The 17,103-nt window shown below is 51.8% G+C and overlaps 1 protein-coding gene across 1 annotated transcript in view; it reads right to left on the reverse strand.

The window, feature by feature from the left end:
• Positions 1–2,764: 2,764 nt before the first annotated feature.
• LOC137306086 (inositol-trisphosphate 3-kinase C-like) overlaps positions 2,765–17,103 on the reverse strand; it is a 63,598-nt gene continuing 49,259 nt past the window's right edge. The window contains exons 2-7 of the mRNA XM_067975152.1: positions 9,138–9,242; positions 7,568–7,779; positions 5,143–5,347; positions 4,803–4,904; positions 4,306–4,377; positions 2,765–3,124 (exon numbers count right to left, since the gene is read on the reverse strand). Coding sequence (XP_067831253.1) covers positions 2,921–3,124; positions 4,306–4,377; positions 4,803–4,904; positions 5,143–5,347; positions 7,568–7,779; positions 9,138–9,242 — 900 coding nt within the window. The 3' untranslated portion in view covers positions 2,765–2,920. The remainder of the gene's footprint in view (positions 3,125–4,305; positions 4,378–4,802; positions 4,905–5,142; positions 5,348–7,567; positions 7,780–9,137; positions 9,243–17,103) is intronic.

Here is a 17,103-nt window from a genome sequence, read left to right on the forward strand (position 1 = left end):
TATCCAGTAAGGATTTCTTACCTCTGTGTGTGCGCATTAACGATTGAGACTATTTAAAAATCCGTACAAAATAAAAACCCTGACGTTTCTCGGTTATAATGCCAGCTCCCTTGAAATATTCTACAGAATTCACTAAAAATACTTGCTGTAAAAGGGATTAACCCAGACCTGGAACGACCCGCCCCCCTCCTGCAAATAATCATCCCCGGCAGCAGAAACCCAGGGGGTGGGGGAAACTTTAAAAACTCCTTCATGGATGAGACTCCACTGGTTAAACAACATTCATGCTTGTTTTTCGGTTAGACCTTGCCCTGAACAGCAGGGATTTTCCAAAGCCTGAGTGTGTCAGAAATACAAACAGCAAATGCTGTGAAATACCAGTCCAGAATCAGGAACATAGCATTTCAGACAGAGACCCGTCTAAACTCATCCCACTCTTTCCCAGATCCTGACTGACCTGCTGTGTATTTCAGGTCTTTTCTGCCAATTCTGGGAATGTTTCCAGTGCATTTTGGGAGCATTTAAAATCTGCTGATGCAGCATCTTCTCTCACTTAGTAAACTTGCGGGAGACATTTCCAGAAGTATTCCCGTTCCAAATTCTCAATTCCCAGGATTAGGAAGAGTTGGAATCATTTTTAAATGTATGGTACCACCTGATGCTAGACTTAGAAACCAGTCTCCCTGGATCAGCTAATAGCAGCACTCTGGGAGTCGCTAACGGCTGGAATCTTTCCACTCCCAGCCCTCAATCGCTGCCACACTCAACTGGAGGTGGAACAGGCCCAGGAGTCAAACCCAACGTCCTCAAATATTCTTCCCATTGCAGACTGAGCACTCAACCAACCTTCCAACAGGAAGATAGCAACTTGCAGGGAACTAACCCCTGGACTTCATGCTCCACAATGGAGCCCATCCAGTATAAATCCACTCTCACTTTCCATGTCTCCTGTGTGAATGCCCCTGACTCTGCCATCGCTCCCACTGACTCTACATGTGTTTACACTTTTGGTGGGCCATCACTGGTATAAACAGTGTACTAACACACACTAACAATGGTTTTCTTCTTGGATTCTGGCACGAGCCTGTGTTTGGTTACAGTCAGCTATCCCGCCATGAGGAGCAGGTGAACAGCGCAGAGTCCGTCTATCCCGCTACAGACCTGTGCCCTTTGGGACCCTGAACAGGAGGGGGCTCTGGCTTTCCACCCAGACTATCGCTGCAGGTGCTGGGAGGGACAGGCCGCACACAGCGTGTAACTGCACTGACGAGGGCAGACTGCCCAGCTAACTGTGTGGAGTGCCGAGACCACACACAGCACTTCCTACTCCCTGTCCTCTGGGGCTTCCCTGATCTTCGACTTCCTCTCACTGTTTGAGCCGATAATCAGCCACAGCCCGACTCCTATTTCCAAGCACCGCAGAACAAGAGTGAGCAGGAACGAGCTGTGTTAAATCTCTGCTCGAGTTTGATCTCCCTCCCCCTACCCCGACCATTGTCCTTTGCATGTACACACACTCATACTCCTACCTCTCACATCCCCATCTGGTCTCTAGGCAGGACTTTGGGGGAGGGTGGAGAGCTGCCTGTGGTTGTCACCTGCCCTCAGTCACTGTGCAGAGAGCCTCCTTGGTCAGTGAGCGGCCCGTGTCCTGCAGGGTCAGGGTATTACCGGGACACAGCCAGCCCCCGCTAGCAAAGCCAAGCCTCCCACAGAGACCAGACAGCGGAATGCTGGAGCAGGCAGGTCCCCATCGCTGCTGATAAACACACAGAGAGAGAAAGAGACGCTGTACACAAGGGAGAAATCTCAGTGCGGGACACTGAACCACATCATGAGATTTAGACGAAACTTTCGTGCATTGAGAATCTCTCTGATTTCACAGTGGGATGGCACTTTCTGCTCAACTGCCCCCATCCTCCCCACATATCCCCCCCCCCGGCCCCCCACCAGTTAATGTCCACCGTGGGTTTAGAAATGCATTACAGTTTTTTTTTAATTATTAGTTTTTTTAAAAAAAGGTTAAACCCATGATACATATTTACATTAAGAACATCAATAAAAGGTTTGACTATCACCTGACTTTCAGGAGCACTCGGACTGGATCATTCCACCGGGTTCCCGTTCAGGGGGGCGCCAGCTCCCACCACCCCCAGGTGCCAGCTCCCACCGCCGGGTTTACCATCAGTGCAAGGTGCGGTGGAGAGCCCACCTTGGCTGGGGTGGAGGGGGGCGACGGAGAACTAAATTTTGTTGGGTCACAGCGTATCGCACGGGTCCCCAACATGGCAAAGAACAGGAAAGTATTTCTCGTATATAAAAGCCATTGGTGTTGCTGTCAGTGGAAGGTTTGGCTACAATGGCGAGTTTTACTGCTGCGCTGTTCTGCAGCTTTAAAAAAAGGTGTTGAACTGATCCAGGAATTAATCGGAAATATCTCTGCCTCGCTCCAGTGTTTCCGCTTGTGTTACATATTTTTAAAAAAGTGTTTGCTGGCTCAACCAGAATCACCGGAAGAACCACACGGTGCCTGCTGTGCACCGGCCCACAGGGAGCACGCTGCCAAGGTTCAAGGTTCAAACTCCCCCTCTTCCTGGGGTCAGAGGGCAGGCACGGTGCTCAGGAACGATGACTTCACAGCTTGGTCTCAGCACATCAAATCCCCACGAGTCGCAAGCACTCTCTCTCGGCTTGGCTTTCACCGCCAGTTTTAAAAGCCCAACACCCCGCCCCGCCCTCAGCCCAACCCCCACCCCCACCCTCCCAAACGTGTGCAGCATCGCACCGTCCGTTACTGCAGTGAGCTTCAAGTCTTGCCGGAGAGGAGAGGAAGACTTCGGAGAACAATACACAGCTCTGTCACGGCCCTGCGTCGGAGGGCAGCTGAAAACGGAAGGCACCCGAGGCCTGTTGGAACCATTCACTGCTCCAGCATTTTGTTGATAATGTTAATGAGGTTGTCGAGCCCCCACAGGTACCCATCTTCCCGGTTCCCCTCCACCCAGGCCACCCTGTGGTTCAGTGTCTCTCGATCGGGTAACAGCACCGTTTTCCCAAAGTCTATCATCCAAACCTTGGCCAACTCCGTCTTGTCGTGGACAAAGAGAAGAGAACTTCCCACCACCTGGAAACGAGGGAACAAAGAGCGAGACAATTCCACGGTCAGGCCTCAGAAAACACCACAATTTGAAAGGAATGAAGTGACTCATTTACAGCTTAACAAGCTAGTGGTTAAATGTGTTATCCAGTACACCAGTGACCCACGTGGAGTATGCTGAATCTCTAAACCCAGCAGGGGCTGCAGTGGAGGCAAGTGATATTAGTTATTTCTTTAATTTATTCTCGGGTGTGGGCATCGCTGGCAAAGTCGGCATTTATTGCCCTTCCCTAGTTGCCTTGGGGTAGTGGTGAGCCACCTTCTTGAACCGCTGCAGTCCATGTGAAGGTTCTCCCACGGTGCTGGTAGGTAGGGAGGGGTGAAAGAAATAGAGGGAGCTATCAGTCGACCCCCTGCTATAAAACGCACCAGAGTGGATCGGGGTGGTGGGGGGGAGGGGGGGGGGGGGGGGGAGAGGGGGGAGGGAGGGTGGTGATGCCCTTCATGGTCAAGCAGCCCACTGACTATGCTTTTGGTCAGCTGGGTGTCAGACACATGTGGAAACCCATCACCAGATTGAAAAGACTCCAAATCAAACTACGGAGAAAGCTACACCTGTGTGTGTGTGGAGTCATACACACTCTGCCAGCAGGGACCCAAATCCGGAGAGGGTGGGTGCAGGTAGACAGAGCAACGCTTAGGACCAGAGTGTGTATCCATCTCCGGAGAGTCTGGTGCGATAATCATCCTCCAAACATCAGTGCCGACAGTTGGCAATTAAATGAGCCCCTGACCGTCACAGAAACAAATGGATGTGGAATGACATGAAGTGGGAGACACTCGTTCAGCAGCTTCACCTTTAACCCAGTCCAGAGCCCGGGGAAGTCTTCAGCTGTCAGTCAACTGACACAGGACTCGAGTCAGAAACCCAACTCAGGGCCACCCGCAGGTCAAGACCCCGGGTACAGTTACAATGCAACCCGATGAAAAATAAAATAGAGACAGCAGTTCCGTCAGCATCTGGATGGTTTTGATTCTGACAGGGTCATGAAACATGAATCTGTCTTTTCCCTTTCCAGATGTTGGTGGGACTGATGTGTATTTTCTGTTGCGATTTATTTGTGAGCAGTTGCTTTAGAAACACATTGCAATCTTTGCTCACTGGGCTCTGTTCGTGAAGCGGTGGCAAGAAAGGGCACATCCTTTACCTCGTGCGTTTTAAAGAACTCTGAGCCCTCCAGCGCTGTCCTCACTTCTTTCAATCGCGTCAAATAGTTTCTCTGTAATAGAGTAACACAGGAACATTAGCAGCGCGCCAACCCAGCGCACAACGCGAGCCCCAGCGCGCCAACCCAGCGCACAACGCGAGCCCCAGCGCACAACGCGAGCCCCAGCGCACAACGCGAGCCCCAGCGCACAACGCGAGCCCCAGCGCACAACGCGAGCCCCAGCGCACAACGCGAGCCCCAGCGCACAACGCGAGCCCCAGCGCACAACGCGAGCCCCAGCGCACAACGCAGGGCGGGGGCATGGGGGAGAAAGCAGGAGGTCCAGCCCACATGCTATCGCTCTTAACCATCCAGACTATTTAAAGAGAGAAAACTTGAGCGAAGCTACGATCGCACAAATGTTCATCTCGTCTCTCTGACACGATGTTGAGAACCTGTTGCCTGAAACGATGTAGTAACAGAGGATAAATAGTTACCAGGATGTTCCTATTGCTGTCCACAAAATCCTCCAGTGCCTCCATAACCTGCTCTTTCAGTTTGGTTTTCTTGAAGTTCGTGTTGCAGGAGCCATCGGCCTTCTGGGGAAATCAAACAAAAACAAAGCCCTTTACTCAGAGTGAGGGGGACGCGAGGTCAGACTGTGCCCTGCGTCTATACTGATGGCCACGCTCCTTCCTGGATCTCCGCTGCTCTCTGCCCTGCTACACCCTCCTGCCCCGTCCCCCTCCCCTGTGCCGTACCGTGCCTGGCTCGACCTACTGCGACAGGTTTGTGCCACTATGGGCTGGTGACTGGCATGTGCCACTTGCCACTCACCCTGATGCCTTCTATCCTGAACCCTAGTGTTGCTGTGGAGCTCAGCGTCTCCCGCCACTGCATGTAACGCGGCTTCAAAACGGCCGCCTGCGCGTGCTCCTCCTGCGAGGGTGCGTTTGGATCGACGGCGATCATCTTCTCGTACATGTCCTTCCGCAGTTTGGGTTTCTCGCGAGCTTTGGTCAACTCCTCCTCAAGGTAGGTCCTTCAAGAAGAAATTTGGAATCAATCAGATACAGAAAAACATTAAGGATATAAAGCACACTGAAAACGTCGACCGCGATTCGCAGAGACGGTTATTGTACCATCCTGGTTTTCAAATCCCTCCATGGCCTCGACCGTCCCCATCTCTGTAACCTCCTCCAGCCCTACAACCCTCCGAGGTCTCTGCGATCCTCCAATTCTGGCCTCTTCCGCATCCCCGATTTTCATTGCCCCAGCATTGCCTCCAGCTGCCGAGGTCCTAAGCTCTGGAATTCCCTCCCTAAACCCCTCTCTCCTCCTTTAAGATGCTCCTTAAAACTGACCTCTTTGACCAAGCTTCTGGTCACCTGCCCTAATATATGGCTTGGTGTCAAATTTTGTCTGATAACACTCCTGTGAAGCACCTTGGACACTTGACTGCATATAAATGCAAGCTGCTGTTGATGTAACAGCTACACAACATGCACCTATACAGCACTTCAACATACAAAGCCCCACAGGTACTTCACAGGAGACAGGCGTGGAGCAGCAACCAGAATTAGATAAGATGAAGAGGGGCTTCAGGAGGTTTTCTAAAAGTGGGGAGAGAAGCAGTAAGGCAGAGAGCATCAGGGAGGGAGTGCCAGACAGCAGGGCCGAGACAGCTCTGTCACCAATGAGTGGAGAGAGGGCACAGAGGAGGTTAGAGTCGGGACGGAAGGATCGGAGGGGTGGAAAGAGAGGACCGAGCTGCGAGATGGAGAGGTCGACGTGGACTGGAGACACTGGCGGGTACAACAGTGCAGAAGGCCATACTGGAGGAGTTGGGAGTATTGTGTGGGGTGGAGCCCGGGAGGCTGGTGCGGAGGGCATAGGGGACACGGCCTTAGAGAACGGGGTCAGGTCGCTGGAACATTTCGATCCTCTGTTGAATAGTTTGCAAACATTTTCACACAAAGGATGGCCACTTGGTGGAGGGGCTGGAGGTTGGCCAGTGACTGTGGAACTGAACTCCTGCAAGAATCGTTCCGGGGTTGGGGGGGAGGAAGAGCAAAAAGGCCGTGGGTGAGCGGCTGACATTCAAGATCGTGGCGAAAGTTGGATTCAATTAAAGCTCCTCATAGCTAGAATATCTGACTGCTACAAAGGAATAGTCAGTGATGGGCTCAACATGGAACATAGCGCTCGCTACATGTGGGTAAACACAGCACACAGAGGGGTCGGAAGGACGTGGGGAAATCACATACCCAGATATATAAACTAAGGACGTGCAATTGCTACTCCAGCAACACCACTCCCTGCGCCTCGCACGCTGGGGAATTGGGATTCAGGATTTGGCAAAGACGGAGGATGGGAAGGTTACTGACTAATCAATAAACGGTGGGTTGGAAAAGACACAGCTCCGTGCCGTTAAATGCAGGCTGAGTGGAAAGTTTGAAGGAGTTTTGCAAACCACACATTTGCATTCTGGTCTGCTGTTTACAACCAGCAGGCTGCAGCCCTGCGTTCGGCTGGTTTTAGGAACATGGCTCTCACGGGCTCCTTCACACTCGGTATCAAAACACTTCCACAGGTAGTCCAGCACGATTTATCCAATATTACTAAGACTGGAGTGAAGCAGTGTGGAGGAGGAGGGTAGAAGTGGAGGGAAGAGTGAATTTGAAAACTCTGAAGAACTGGTAACACAAGAGGAAGTCTCCCCTCCCTCTCACCCCCCACCCCCTCACACACATTTCCCAGCAGGAGGTGCTGGATAGTGGCTGCATTTCCCCCTCTATCAGATCTCTCTGCGGACAGGATGGCTTAGAAACAGTAACTTTTCCCAATTACACCTTAACCGAATGAAGTTCAACACATCCACATGAGCTCCATGGTGGAGGCCCTGCTGTGATGCATCAATACATCAGGATGTTAAATTCTGGGACAGAACGACAACAATTTATTTATAAAGCGCCTTTAACATAGTAAAACACTCCAAGGTTCCTCACAGGAGCGTAATCAGACGAGAGGTTTAGGGAGGGAATTCCAGGCAGCTGAAGGCATGGCCGCCAATGGCGGAGCAATTAAAATCAGGGAGCGCAAGAGGCCAGAATTGGAGGAGCGCAGAGATCTCGCAGGGTAGTAGGGCTGGAGGAGGTTACAGAGATAGTGACAGAAGGAGGAACATTGATAGCCTCCCACTCCCCGCTAGCTTGCGCCCCCTTTTCCGAGGCTTATTTGTGGAGATAACAAGCCTACTTACCTCACCCCCATCTTACAGTCCATGATTGAGGGGGAGTCAAACTCTGCCAGCAGGTCGTCCATCTGGTTGTAGCTGTCTCCGTCCTTATCCACCACACCATAATACCCCGGCACGTAGGGACGCAGCAGAGGATCCTTCATCAGCGACTCCAGGCACTGCTGCTCACACTCACAGTACTTCTTCAGGATCTTTCCGTAATCTCCAGCTTTAAAGTTACCTGAGACAAAACAGGCAGCTTCGTGAGACAGTGCCCATCCTTCAATAATCCTGCTCCTCCCCGTCTCCCCCCACACCTGCTCTTCCAGACAGAGCCAGGGTGGGCAGTAGTGAATGAGATTCAATGAGGTGGGGGGGGCATCTGGTACTGTACCTCTCCCCTGCAAGGGGCAGTAAATACAACTGAACTAGTGTCAGCTGTGGATAATACTCTCGCCTCCGAGTCAGAAGGGTGTGGATTCAAGTCCCACGCGAGTCTTGAGCACATAATCTAGGCTGACATCCCAGTGCAGTACTGAGGGAATGCTGCACTGTCGGAGGTGCCATTTTCGATGAAACGTTAAACCGAGGCTCCGTCTGCCCTCTCAGGTGGGTGTAAAAGGTCCCAGGGCATTATTTGGAAGAGAAGCAGGGAGTTCTCCCTGGTGTTCTGGCCAATATTTATCACATAATCAATCACCAAAACAGGTTATCCGGTCGTTATCGCATCGCTGTTTGTGGGATCTTGCTGTGCGCAAATTGGCTGCCGCATTTCCCTACATTACAACAGTGACCACACTTCAAAAGTACTTCATTGGCTGCAAAGCGCTTTGGGACATCCTGAGGTCGTGGAAGGCGCTATATAAATACAAGTGTTTCTTTCTTTAGCGACAATTGTGGGAGAAAAAGCCCTTCACCAAAGAGAAATCGCAACTGGAGGAGCCATTACAGCTTTGCTATTTTGGGATGGACATGACCGTAGGTACACGTACTGGTCAGTGATAATAGCTCGCTCCCTGGTTACTGTCCTGGGGAAGGCGAGGAGACAGAGCTGGGCAGCATTTTTATAAAGTCACAAGACACGGTCAAGTGAAAGAGGAATGAATCCCAATTCAGTGAGTCCCATCTGTCGGTCGGTATTCTCCCCTTACTCTCCCAGGAGCAGCAACTCTTGCTGGGAAACAATTCTTCAGTGTCTGCGGTCCTCTTCTATCTCACCAAATGCTTTGTGTGACAGCTGGGCAGACCGGTGTCAGGCTATTCGACTATAGAAGGCATCACGGCTGAGCCGGATTCTGTCCCCACACACACAGACTTTCCAGCAGGATTCAGTGGATAGCGTTCGGAGGGAGTGACCGTAACAGTTCTCCTCCCAATCCAGACAGACAGTCTAACTCCCCGAATGGCAACCAGGCTGAGATCAGCTAGCAGCTGAACTGCTATCATTTGCAGTTTGCCTGAATTAGCACCATCCCGGGAGCACGTTTACCCGATGGGCGAGTCGGAGAGCCTGGGCTGCCTTTTCTTGTTGTCCCCCCATTCCCCTGGGCCCGTGAGCTGCAGGGCAACAGAGAACCCCAGTCCCCCAGGGTAGGTTACCTGCGTGTCCTGCTAACTGCACCCATGGATAGCGCTTCTTGAAGGAGACAACAAATGGTGACCAGTGCACCATGGTTTTCAGCTTCTTCCACGACTTGTTCTGCAAAAGAAAATTCCATTTAACAAAAAAAAAAATCACAATCGCAGCAGAGACCCCCAAATTCGCATTTGATATCCCGTCTCACACCTATACCAGAGGCCCCTATAAGCCCCCACCACTGTAAAATCAGTGACCCTCAGGCATGCAACTGAGGCCACTCAAGTCCTGCACTTAAACTAAAGAATTCCAGTCCCACAGCAGAATCAGATATCTCCCTAGTCTTAAACAAAATCCCAAAACCCCTAGTCTTGCACCTGGGACCCTCAATCCCACAGCTAAATCAGGGAGCAGTGGGCAAACTTGCAAGACTTACAGTCCCTGTAAAAACCATGGACTATTAACTAATTGATCTGCCACAATCGCCAGTGACACAGTCCCCCTCTCTGTCTGTTTTATTGACATTGCTGAAGTCAATGCACCTGCAAACTTTCCTCTCAAACTCCAAACACACTGTACCGAGAGATCGCCCTCTCCTCAAACTCCAAACACACTGTACCGAGAGATCGCCCTCTCCTCAAACTCCAAACACACTGTACCGAGAGATCGCCCTCTCCTCAAACTCCAAACACACTGTCCTGAGAGCTTGTCCTCCATTGCACCATCTGCCTCAGTCTTTGCCAGGACCTTAAACCCGTCGATCTAGTGGGAGTGTAGTGGTCACGTTACTGGACAAGCAATCCAGAGAATGGGAGTTTGAAGCCCCTCATCATGGTCTTACGATTGAAAAAAAGTGAAACAGATTACAAACACAATCAGTAGGGAACAGATCGGGAGCCCTGACCAGTGCCCTCATCATCATTCAATGCCAGCGGCTGTCAAGCAAACAGTGTAGCCGGTGAACATTTAAGCTGCGTTTTTACTGGTCTAAGAAAGGGAGCCTGCGTCAGTAAGCAAGCTGCTGGATTTTGAGCTGTTGGATCTCCGACTGGTCTATGGAAACCAGGATAAGCACTTAAAAATCTGATTATGGCCCTGGACTTTTGAACTCCACCCGAGACTGTGTTGAAAGTGTGAGCCCCCAACGACAGTGATGCAGCACCAGCCAAACACCTTCTGTTCAGTCGACAGTAACAGGCAGTACCACCAGGCAGCAGGGCTGACATGCAGCAGATGTAACGAGCTCCCAAGCAGCAGCAAGACCAGGCCCTTAGCTCAGCGATTTCAGGAGCTGAGGAACTAATCGTTCATTTCCAAAACTAAATGAAGGTTTGAGAGCTTCAGATTCAGAACAGATCTAGCAGCTCAAAACTGGGCATCCATGAGGCACTGTGGGCCATCAGCAGCACCAGATTTGTATTCCAGTACAATCTGTAACCTCCTGGCCTGGCATATTCCCCACTCTACCATTACCAACAAGCCAGGGGATTCAATGAGGAGAGAAGAGGAGCATGCCAGGAGCAGCACCAGGCGCACCTAAAAATGAGGTGCCAACCTGGTGAAGATACAACTCAGGACGACATGCATGCTAAACAGCGGAAGCAACATGCTATAGACAGAGCTAAGTGCTTCCACAACCAACGGATCAGATCAAAGCTCTGCAGTCCTGCCACGTCCAGTCGTGAATGGTGGTGGACAATTAAACAACTAACGGGAGGAGGAGGCTCCATGAACATCCCCATCCTCAATGATGGCAGAGTCCAGCATGTGAGTGCAAAAGACAAGGCTGAAGCGTTAACAACCATCTTCAGCCAGAAGTGCCGAGTGGATGATCCATCTCGGCCTCCTCCTGATATCCCCACCATCACAGAAGCCTGTCTTCAGCCAATTCGATTCACTCCACGTGATATCAAGAAACAGCTGAGTGCACTGGATGCAGCAAAGGCTAAGGGCCCCGACAACATCCCAGCTGTAGTGCTGAAGACGTGTGCTCCAGAACTAGCCGCTCCTCTAACCAAACTGTTCCAGTACAGCTACAATACCGGCATCTACCAGACAATGTGGAAAATTGCCCATGTCTTGTCCACAAAAAGCAGGAGAAATCCAATCCGGCCAATTACCGCCCCATCAGTCTACTCTCAATCAGCAAAGTGATAGCACTGTCTACGACACCTTCCATCAAGCGGTACTTACTCACCGATGCTCAGTTTGGGTTCCACCAGGACCACTCGGCTCCAGACCTCATTACAGCTTTGGTCCAAACATGGATAAAAGAGCTGAATTCCAGAGGTGAGATGAGTGTGATTGCCCTTGACATCAAGGCAGCATTTGACTGAGTGTGGCACCAAGGAGCCCTAGTAAAATTGAAGTCAATGGGAATCAGGGGGAAAACTCACCAGTGGCTGGAGTCATACCGAGCACAAAGCAAAATGGTAGCGGTTGTTGGAGGCCAATCATCTCAGCCCCAGGACATTGCTGCAGGAGTTCCTCAGGGCGGTGTCCTAGGCCCAACCATCTTCAGCTGCTTCATCAATGACCTTCCCTCCATCATAAGGTCAGAAGTGGGAATGTTCGCTGATGATTGCACAGTGTTCAGTTCTATTTGCAACCCCTCAGATAATGAAGCAGTCCGTGCCCACATGCAGCAAGACCTGGACAACATCCAGGCTTGGGCTGATTAGTGGCAAGTAACATTCATGCCGGACAAGTGCCAGGCAATGACCATCTCCAACAAGAGAGTCTAACCACCTCCTCTTGACATTCAATGGCATTACCATCACTGAAGCCCCACCACCAACATCCTGAATTTATTTAAAGAGATAGGTAGATTTCTAGACACAAAAGGCATCAAGGGGTATGGGAAGAGAGTGGGAATATGGTATTGAGATTATACTGACCAGAAACTTAACCGGACCAGCCACATAAATACTGTGGCTACAAGAGCAGGTCAGAGGCTGGGTATTCTGCGGCGAGTAACTCACCTCCTGACTCCCCAAAGCCTTTCCACCATCGACAAGGCACAAGTGAGGAGTGTGATGGAATACTCTCCACTTGCCTGGATGAGTGCAGCTCCAACAACACTCAAGAAGCTCGACACCAGGACAAAGCAGCCTGCTTGATTGGCACCCCATCCACCACCCTAAACATTCACTCCCTCCACCACTGGCGCACTGTGGCTGCAGTGTGTACCATCCACAGGATGCACTGCAGCAACTTGCCAAGGCTTCTTCGACAGCACCTCCCAAACCCACGACCTCTGCCACCTAGAAGGACAAAGGCAGCAGGCACATGGGAACAACACCACCTGCACGTTCCCCTCCAAGTCACACACCATCCCGACTTGGAAATATATCACCGTTCCTTCATCGTCGCTGGGTCAAAATCCTGGAACTCCCTTCCTAACAGCGCTGTGGGAGAATCTTCACCACACGGACTGCAGCGGTTCAAGGCGGCGGCTCACCACCACCTTCTCAAGGGAAATTAGGGATGGGCAATAAATGCCGGCCTCGACAGCGACGCCCACGTCCCACGAACGAATAAAAAAGTTTGTTGAAGAGATTGCGTGTGTTGAGTGGGAATGTGCGGACTCTATCCAAGGGTCAGAAGCACTGGCAGCCAACAAGCGTGCAACACAATGGCATGTTTCTCACACTGTATCGAACACAGCACAAGAGGCAGCCATTTGGCCCATCATGCCTGTGCTAGCTTGCTGAACGAGCTATCCACTTGGGCAGGGGGACTGAGACTTTCTCCACACCCTTTTAAATTTTGCTTTTTCTTTTTCTGAACTCATTTATATGAAAACTGAATACAACAGAATCTACACAGTTATAGAAAAGAAACAGCTTCTAAAAGAAATCATCCCTGGGTTTTTTATCTCCCATCCCCGCTATTCCATGGCCGAGGGGACAGAGGTGTCTCCTGCTTTCGTCCTCTCCCAGTGGGACCCTCTTTTTAAACTGCATGAAAATTATTGAAGAGTCACCTCCTTCCTCCCCTCCTCCAGTGGGGTACCGCCCTCTGCTACCTGTGTGAGCCGAGCCAGCAAGTGTTGGTGGGTTACTACGTGTCAGCCATGGCTCAGTGGGCAGCACTCTCACCTCTGAGTCAGAAGGTCATGGGTTCAAGCCCCACTCCAGAGACTCGAGTGCATAATCCAGGCCGACACCGCTGCAGTAGTGAGGGAGTGCTGCACTGTCAGAGGTGCTGTCTTTTGGATGAGATATTAAACCGAGGCCCCGGCTGCCCTCTCAGGTGGGCATAAAAGATCCCATGGCACTCGAAGAGCACGGGAGTTCTCCCCAGTGTCCTGGCCAATGTTTATCCCTCATCCAACATCACAAACAGATTATCTGGTCATTATCACATTGCTGTTTGTGGGATCTGCTGTGCGCAAACTGGCTGCTGCGTTTCCCTGCATTACAACAATAACTACACTTCAAAAAGTACTTCACTGGCTGAGAGGAGTTCTGCGACCTCCTGAGGTGGTGAAAGGCTCTATAAAAATGCATGTCCTTTCTTTCTTTACTTGAGTCTGGGGTGGGGGCATCACAGCCACGGCCACTTCTGTTCTTACCCAATATCCACACGTGCCCACACACTCATCAGTCAGGGGCACCGCACAGTTCCCAGGAGCAGGGAATCGGTGATTTTTCTCTCCCTACCCCAGGGACTCGGAGGCCAGCTGACTCAGAACAGACAGAAAACCAACTTGGGCTTTCCAGTGTGTGTGGTTCATTAGCACAATGGTGTCTTCACCAGAGGCAAGCATACAGTCTGCAACTGAATATAGTGACATTCCCCTCTGAACTATTGGAAACTTATCTGGCTACTTCTAACCCCAAAGATAAACACACAAACCACACAGCCTCTTACTCATGCTGAAACTTCACTACTGTAAACCCAGATACAGGCAGCTTGCCTCAAGGGAGAGTCTCCTCAGTATGAGATGCCAAGGAGAAAATAACCAAGTGTGGTCGAATTCCGGTGACTATCACTAATGGATGCTGCACATCCTGCCCGAATAGTGCCCATGCCATGGCATCCCTGCACCCAGACACTTGGTTACAAATATGGACACAATTCTGTGTCAGCTCTTCAATGTGACACTCGGTCCTGCCAGTTCAGTCTCTCGCATGCGCAACTGCCCCAAATAATGAGTGCAGCCTCACACACCCAGATAGATGTGGCCAGCCCCACACTACATCCGGTCCCCATTACACACCCAGCCAATGTGGCCAGCCCCACACTACATCCGGTCCCCATTACACACCCAGCCAATGTGGCCAGCCCCACACTACATCCGGTCCCCATTACACACCCAGCCAATGTGGCCAGCCCCACACTACATCTGGTCCCCATTACACACCCAGCCAATGTGGCCAGCCCCTCACACTACATCCGGTCCCCATTACACACCCAGATAAATGTGGCCAGCCCTCACTCACACTCACACACGAGATCCTGTCCCCAATCTCTCACACCCCCACCCCCCCTCACACATTTCCACCTGTCCGCCCAATCTATAGCTCTTTCAAAGAGCCGGCACAGACACGATAGGCCGAATGACCTCCTTTTGCGCTGTATGATTGTATGATCTGGTAACCCATCTGTATCCTCCTGTCACTTGGTTTCCCCTCACAGTTAACCACTCTATTTTTGTCTCATCTGCACACGTTGGTATTGTTCTCCTTATGCCAGAGTCCAGATTATTTATATAAACTGGGATGAGTTATGGTCTCAGCATTGATCCTGGTCGAACACTGAGCAGCACGTTTCAGTTCACAACCCACCAGTCCAAAAATACACCCTTTAACCAGGACACTCTGATGTGTCCATATTCATGTTGCTACTCTCTAATACCATGTGCATTAAATTTTTTAAGGGGCCTCGCATGCTGCACTTTACCCTATGACTGTTAAAAATCCAGATAAACAGCATTCACTGAATTTCCTCTATAAATCCACTCCATTATTTGGTTACATTTGGCAGCTGCCTGAATTGAACGAGCCAATGTTTCAGTGTTTGATCTCTGGTTGGGTCCCACTCCCCTTCATTATCCAGTGGCGCACACGTGGGCTCAGCAAGATGCCCTCGAGTGAACAAATTGCCATATGCGAAGATTGGCCATTGGCAGCCGTGCCTTCAGCTGCCTAGGCCCTAAGCTCTGGAATTCCCTCCCCGCCACCTCCCTCTCCTCCTTTAAGATGCTCCTTAAAAACGACCTATTTGACCAACTTTTGGTCATCTTCAGATGTGGCTCGGTGTCAAACTTTGTTTGATAATCGTTCCTGTGAAATACCTTGGGACGTTTTACCACATTAAAGGGGTGATAGAAATGCAAGTGTTGTTGTGAGGTACCAGAGGGTGCCTGGCAGCAGTGGTTTCCACACTTTAACCAGCTGGTGCGGTCAGTACCATGAGCTGCCCGTTCGTGCTCCTCATCTCCGAGTCGACGAGACACAGCAGGTGTGGGCACTACAGGCTCAGTGACCGGTCAGCTTAGCCCATTAAACACCAGCTCCATTGGTTAATTCACAGATCTTTGCGCGAATAAGTCATCGCGTTTCACAAGCGATCGATGTGTGAAGCACTATCGGATGTTTCGAGCTTAAGGTGCCACCCTGAATATAGTAACACTGACACCTCAGTGCGGGCAGCTGTCAACCAGCCCTGACCCAAGTGATGGGACACACAATGTGTGAATTGACTTCTGATTGCAGCAGTTCGATCGGTGCTATTGTGTGGTACAACAGGAACGTCTCGTGCACACAAGAAAGGGCCTTTAGGAGTTGGGGCTGCTTCCTAATGTCTTGGAGACAAGCAGTGAACTGGATCATGTTCATCAGTGCAGCATTCTTGTACTGGGTGGTATAGAGCTGGATCAGCACCTTTCTCCCGCTCTCATTCCAGATGACCACCTTCCAAGGAGGAGGGAAGAGGCAGGGAGTTAAAGGACCCCTGAAACTTCAGTTGAGAGGCTGTTTCGAGCTGAGCTTCGCAGACATGATCATCCCAGGTACAATCTTCAGTCTGTGCTGAACTAGCTATTGGGGCAGGGGCGCGGGCACAGACAGAGAGAGAGAGGGGGGGGGGCACAGACAGAGAGAGAGAGAGGGGGGGGGCACAGACAGAGAGAGAGAGAGAGGGGGGGGGGCACAGACAGACAGAGAGAGAGAGGGGGGGGGGCACAGACAGAGAGGGGGGGGGGGGCACAGACAGAGAGGGGGGGGGCAAAGACAGAGAGGGGGGGGCAAAGACAGAGAGGGGGGGGGCAAAGACAGAGAGGGGGGGGGCAAAGACAGAGAGGGGGGGGGCAAAGACAGAGAGGGGGGGGGCAAAGACAGAGAGGGGGGGGGCAAAGACAGAGAGGGGGGGGGCAAAGACAGAGAGGGGGGGGGCAAAGACAGAGAGGGGGGGGGCAAAGACAGAGAGGGGGGGGGCAAAGACAGAGAGGGGGGGGGCAAAGACAGAGAGGGGGGGGGCAAAGACAGAGAGGGGGGGGGCAAAGACAGAGAGGGGGGGGGCAAAGACAGAGAGGGGGGGGGCAAAGACAGAGAGGGGGGGGGCAAAGACAGAGAGGGGGGGGGCAAAGACAGAGAGGGGGGGGGCAAAGACAGAGAGGGGGGGGGCAAAGACAGAGAGGGGGGGGGGCAAAGACAGAGAGGGGGGGGGCAAAGACAGAGAGGGGGGGGGCAAAGACAGAGAGGGGGGGGGCAAAGACAGAGAGGGGGGGGGCAAAGACAGAGAGGGGGGGGGCAAAGACAGAGAGGGGGGGGCAAAGACAGAGAGGGGGGGGGCAAAGACAGAGAGGGGGGGGGCAAAGACAGAGAGGGGGGGGGCAAAGACAGAGAGGGGGGGGGCAAAGACAGAGAGGGGGGGGGCAAAGACAGAGAGGGGGGGGGCAAAGACAGAGAGGGGGGGGGCAAAGACAGAGAGGGGGGGGGGCAAAGACAGAGAGGGGGGGGGCAAAGACAGAGAGGGA

Source organism: Heptranchias perlo, chromosome 41 (genome assembly GCF_035084215.1).
Source record: "Heptranchias perlo isolate sHepPer1 chromosome 41, sHepPer1.hap1, whole genome shotgun sequence".
Classification (NCBI taxonomy): Eukaryota; Metazoa; Chordata; class Chondrichthyes; order Hexanchiformes; family Hexanchidae; genus Heptranchias; species Heptranchias perlo.